The sequence below is a fragment of the Propithecus coquereli genome, unplaced genomic scaffold (genome assembly GCF_000956105.1).
Source record: "Propithecus coquereli isolate 6110/MARCELLA unplaced genomic scaffold, Pcoq_1.0 Scaffold142, whole genome shotgun sequence".
NCBI classification, from domain to species: Eukaryota; Metazoa; Chordata; class Mammalia; order Primates; family Indriidae; genus Propithecus; species Propithecus coquereli.
This window is the reverse complement of record NW_012138525.1, coordinates 4,575,021-4,580,925: the sequence shown is the minus strand read 5'-3', so window position 1 is coordinate 4,580,925 and position 5,905 is coordinate 4,575,021. Positions and strand designations below refer to the sequence as shown.

General features: G+C 47.3%; 1 protein-coding gene across 5 annotated transcripts in view; it reads left to right on the top strand.

Moving 5' to 3' along the window:
• The window catches only part of ODF2 (outer dense fiber of sperm tails 2), a 40,682-nt gene extending 37,262 nt beyond the window's left edge, over nucleotides 1–3,420 (top strand). For all 5 annotated transcript variants that reach the window (XM_012639725.1, XM_012639723.1, XM_012639722.1 and 2 more), the window contains 3 exons: nucleotides 1,292–1,402; nucleotides 1,570–1,674; nucleotides 3,095–3,420. In XM_012639725.1, coding sequence (XP_012495179.1) covers nucleotides 1,292–1,402; nucleotides 1,570–1,674; nucleotides 3,095–3,316 — 438 coding nt within the window. In that variant the 3' untranslated portion in view covers nucleotides 3,317–3,420. The remainder of the gene's footprint in view (nucleotides 1–1,291; nucleotides 1,403–1,569; nucleotides 1,675–3,094) is intronic.
• Nucleotides 3,421–5,905: the final 2,485 nt, after the last annotated feature.

Here is a 5,905-nt window from a genome sequence, read left to right as displayed (position 1 = left end):
TGATGTTTATAGAAGTGTACTTACTTAGATAATATACAGGTTTAAACATAGTAAAAGTTTAAAACATTACAGAAATGTGATATAGAAGTGAAGGTCTCTTAGCTGGGTATGGAGGCACATACTTGTCATCTCAGCTGCTCGGGAGGCTGTGGCCGGAGGATCACTTGAGCCCAGGAGTTGGAGGCCATAGTGAGCTATGATCATGCCACTGCACTCCAGCCTAGGAAACAGGGAGAGAGACCCTCTCTGAAAAAAAAAAAAAAGAAAGTGAAGGTCTCTGTTAGCTGTGCACATATATATTTTTCCAGGTTTTGGGTTTTTTTCCCCTAATACTAACATACATAGTTAAGCACACACATCGATTCATCCATCCGTTATTCTACGGCTTGCTTTTCTCATTTAACCACATTTCAGGAATATCTTTTCAGGTCAGTTTTTTTGAGCTTTATCTCTTTTTAAGCAGCTACCTCTCATTTTATTCTGTTAAGATACTGTGATTTATATCATCCCATCTAAGATGAGTATTTGGGTTATAGGAGCACATTTATTGATTTGAGAAGTGCACAACATATTATTCATTTTAAAACTATGTTGCAAAGCAGTAAGTATAGTATAATCTCATTCTTGTAGACAAAAATAAAACAGCTACACAACTATAGATATATAGCCATATCCCAAGGTTTTTTGTTTGTTTATTTGTTTTTCTTTTTGAGACAGGGTCTTGTTTTGTTGCATGGGCTAGAGTGCAGTGCTGCCATCATAACTCACTGCAATCTCAAAACTCCTGTGTTTAAGCGATCCTCCTGCCTAAGCCTCCTGAGTAGCTGGGACTACAGGCATGCGTCACCAGCTAAGTTTTCTATTTTTTGCAGAGATGGGAGTCTTGCTATGTTGCCCAGGCTGGTCTTGAATTCCTGGGCTCAAGTGATCCTCCTGCCTTGGCCCCTCAAAGTCCTAGGATTATAGACATGAGCCACTGTGCCTGGCCCATATCCCAAGTTATTAAGCATGATTAGTATGTCTTGGTTTTGTCTCCATTTTCTTTAATGGTTACGTATTGCCTTTGGAATAAGAAAACACAGAGGTCATTTTATTTGCATCTCTATTCACTTGAGTTGGCCACATTAAGAGTCTCACCCCCAACCCCCACCCCCTTTGCCTCTCTCAGGAAAACTGCTGTGTGGTTTAGGGTGGGATCCTTTCCTTTGCTGGTTCTTGGATAGAGATGAGGGTGGGAGGGCCATCTGATCCAGAACTTTCCTCTTGTTTACTCACGAGCCACCTCTTCTAGGCGAGCTTCGCCCCGATGGAGGACAAGCTCAACCAGGCACAGCAAGAGGTCCAGCAGCTGAAGGCGTCGGTGAAGAACTACGAGGGAATGATCGACAACTATAAGAGTCAGGTAGGCCTCTCTCGGGTGCCCTGGCTCTTCTGAGCAGCAACCACCCTGTCCCGGTCAAGTGGGGGTAGTTGCTACCAGGCCTTTCCAGGAAGGGTTTGAGAGTGGAAGGTGGTTTTCACCAAAACACGGCTCTGCCCAAGGTGGCCCATTGTGTTCTTGGTCCCTAGGTGATGAAGACCAGATTGGAAGCTGATGAAGTAGCTGCCCAGCTAGAACGCTGCGACAAAGAGAACAAGATCCTTAAAGATGAGATGAACAAAGAGATTGAGGCGGTACTGCTCCCCTTCCTCGCTGCTTTCCCCTACCCCATTCAAATATCTAACTTGGTGACTGTGAGTCTGTCCCCCTGCTTGCCTTTGACCCTACCCGGAGGACTAAATGACCCTACCTGATTTGGACAACAAAGATGAGCTAACTTTCTCGGAGGTGGACCAGTCCACTCTGCCCTGTGCATCTCTTTCTTTCCTTTCTTTCTTCTTCTTTTCTCTCTCATGCTGCTGCTTCTTCCTCTTTTCCCCTCCTGGTTTTCTTCTTTTGCCTCTTCAATTCCCTTAAAAAAACAAAAGTCCTTCCTGCTTGGAGCATCCAGGTGGACACAAATCCACAGGTATGTTAGGTCTTTGGCATGCCTATTTCATTCTGTGTGGTGTCTTTATTTTGTGCTAACCAAAAATATTCCTCTCATCTACTTCCTGAATAGCCTTATTTTTCTAGAGATGATTCAGTGGAGCAGAGCATAGGGGTCATCTTAATGGTCACCTTGGAGGCAGGTTAAGTCCAGCCTCAGCCACTAACTTGTTTCATAACCTTGGGCAAGTCAAGCCCCTCTCTAGTCCTCAGTCTTCTTGCTAAGTACAAGGAGGGACTAAGACCAGATACTTCTTACCTTTGACCTGTAGCATTGTGATTGCCTTCTCAGGGGCTTGGGAGTTAGACTAGACTTTAATCTTGGCTTTATCAGTTTTTAGCTGAATGACCTTGGACAAATAACTTAGCTTCCTTGATCCTTAGTGTCCTTATGTGGAGACAACAGCACCTATTTTACAGGTTGTTGTCTGAATTAAATGAGCAACTGCAGGCTGGGCACGGTGGCTCACGCCTGTAATCCTAGCACTCTGGGAGGCCAAGGTGGGAGGATTGCTTGAGCTCAGGAGTTCGAGACCAGCCTAAGCAAGAGCGAGACCTCGTCTCTACTATAAATAGAAAGAAATTAGCCAAACAACTAAAAAAAAATAGAAAAAATCAGCCAAATATGGTAGCGCACCTGTAGTCCCAGCTACTCAGGAGGCTGAGGCAGGAGGATCACTTGAGCCCAGGAGTTTGAGGTTGCTGTGAGCTAGGATGACGCCACGGCACTCTAGCCCGGGCAACAGAGTGAGACTCTGTCTCAAAAAAAATAAAAATAAAAAAATAAATGAGCAACTGCAGAGAGCCCTTTGCATAAGGCCTGGGTCCTGGTGTTTTACTATGTGGTTGTCATTGTTAATGGATGACTAGATGAATGGCAAGCTCAAGTGGCAAGTTAGGCCCAAGTATGTCCCCTCAGATAGCAGCTGGATACCTGCCCTGTGGCCTGTGAGGAGGATCTTTTGCAAGACCCTCTTCTGGGGACTGCGGGCAGCCCTGCCCTAACTACTGGCCCCACCAGCAGTGGGTCCCTTCCTGACGGTGGGCCTTTCTTCCCCACTCCAGGCACGTCGGCAGTTCCAGTCCCAGCTGGCTGACCTGCAGCAGCTGCCTGACATCCTCAAGATCACAGAGGCAAAGCTGGCGGAGTGCCAAGACCAGCTGCAGGGCTACGAGAGGAAGAACATCGATCTCACAGCCATCATATCAGACCTGCGCAGCCGGGTAAGGGACTGGCAGAAAGGGTCCCACGAACTGGCCCGAGCAGGGGCCCGCTTACCAAGATGAGCTGCACGCCCCCAAGGGAGGACCACTTCCTTTTTCTTGGTTGCCGCTTTCTGAAAGGAGTGAGCTATCATCAGTGCTGTGAAATAAAAGTCTGGTGTGCCAAATGCCTCGTGTTTGCACAAAGTGATTGTAGTTATAGGAGCCATCACTCACCTGGAGCCGCGGGGTCCTCCTGCTGTTGCCCTACCCCAGGAGTGCTGTCTCCTCCTGCCTTGGCACCTGTGCTGCTGTCCTCAGCCCCCCACCCACAGATGTGAGATGCCAGCAGTTGCCAAGCTGTAGGATTTCTTTTTTTCCATCATTCTCTTGTTTTGGGTGCCTCTGCTAACTCTTAACAAATCCATTGCTTGAGATTCTGTCCTGAAAGACAGAAGCAAGCAGTCCCTTTCCTCTAGAAGAAACTATTGCCTGTGGTGTCTGTGAAATTATATGACACTCATGCACTGTGACCTTCGGCAAGGCCCTCCCATCTCTGGACTTGCTTCTTTGTAATGATCGTAAAAGGAGCTACCATTTTTGAGCACCTACTCTGTGCTCCAGCATCCCCCGGGAACTTTGTGCGGTGCATGCATTATTTTCCCCATCTCACAGAAAGCAGCCACGGCATAGAGGGGATAAGTAGTTCCCTACCGTCCCAGGGCTCACACTTAGTAAACAGGGTGGGAACCCAGCCAGCTCCATCTGGTTCCCAAAGCCGTGTTCGCAGTAAATTGCCTGCCTTCTCTGTTGAACCCGAGCATTCTCAAAGCCTGTTGAGCCCTGATGTCTGAGGCTTCTGCATAAAGCAGCTGTCTCGGTAACTTCTCAAACTTGCCAGCCTGAAGGAGTGGATAGATTTCCTTTGCCTTGCCTGCATGTGTCCCCAGTTAAGGGGAGGATGAAATCAATGGTCCCCACAACATAACGGGTAAAGCTCCACAGTCTGTCACATGCACCAATTAGGTCTGCGTCTGCTTCTGCCTGCTCATGTCTGCCCCGGATCCCAGCTGGGCCAGAGTGGCTTCCCTGATGAAGAAAGCATCGTTGCGGTTCTTCAGCATCAAAAACCTGGCTTCCTCCGGTGTGGGGAAGTCTCTGGCTTTGGAGTTGGGTCTAACCTGTCCCTGCTGTTCTCTTTCCTCCAGGTGGTGCCTTGAGACTCGGACACCTGCCGAGGGCAGTGTGCCCCTTTGCCTGGTGTGGAAGACAGCTCGCAGGGAAGATGGAGGAATATACCTGGAAATTCCCTCGTAAACCAGTCTGTGTTCCTGTCATTTTAGATCGAACATCAGGGGGACAAGCTGGAGATGGCAAGAGAGAAACATCAGGCTTCCCAGAAGGAAAATAAACAGCTGAGTCTGAAGGTGGATGAACTGGAGAGGTTAGAGGCACTTGGTCCCATCTCTGTCCTCTTCCTAGGACCTGAGACTTTCAGCCACTTAGCTGCTTTGTGCTTAGTGTGCGGAAGTGTTTGAGGGACTCAAGGCCCTGGAAGGTGCTAGGCAGACCTCAGAGGAAAAGCAGCTTCCATTTCAGTGGTAAGCATCGTGGGGGAGAAGAAGGTGGCTGCTCAGCCTGGGGGACATTCGTAAGTGATCCAAGCCAGGGCCCGGTTTGAGTGGAGCAGCCAGTTCACCACCGTTGGGGGCATTTCCCCCTCTTTCTGTTCTTTGTTCCCAAGCGTCCTTCCCAAGACCATTCTGATCTGACTCTTCTCTGTTACTTATGGCCCTGGAGGCAGTCGGAGGTGAAGAGAACAGTTTTTGGAATCAGAAACCATGGCCTTGGGGCCCAGCTCTGCCACTTAACCTACATGGTGATCTTGAGCAAATCATTTAACTCCTTTAACCCTCAGTTTCTTCATTAAAAAAAAATTAATTTGATTTTTTAAATCGAATAGTTGTACATATGCCTGGGTTTATGATGTTTCAATACATAATAATGTATAGTGATCAGGTCAGGGTAATTAGCATATCCATCATCTCAAACATTTATCATTTGTGTTGGGGGCACATTGAATATCCTTCTAGCTATTGGAAACTGTGTATTATTGTTAACGACCGTCAGCCTACAGTGGCATAGAACACTAAAACTTATTCCTCCTATCCAGCTGTAATTGTGTATCCTTTAACAACAGTTTCCTCATCTCAAGAAAAGGATCATGCTAGGGATGATACTCAGCCTATGGTGTTACTGCGAGTTTTCAGTGAGATAATCCTGATAAAGAGCTTACCTAGCACAGGGAAATGTTCAGTATAGTCTAGCATACATTATTAGTCAGCTGGTGTTATCCCAATTTTAAATAGGAAGAAACTGAGCTGGAGAAAAGTTAAGTGACTCATCCAAGGTTGCATTGCTGGTACCTGGCAAAGCTGCGAGTTTGACCCCTGCCTGTCTTCCTTCAGAGCTTGAGTTAGCATCTATAAAAGGCCCTGATGTGGCCGGGCGCGGTGGCTCACGCCTGTAATCCTAGCACTCTGGGAGGCCGAGGCGGGCAGATTGTTTGAGCTCAGGAGTTTGAAACTAGCCTGAGCAAGAGCGAGACCCCGTCTCTACTAAAAATAGAAAGAAATTAATCGGACAACTAAAAATATATAGAAAAAATTAGCC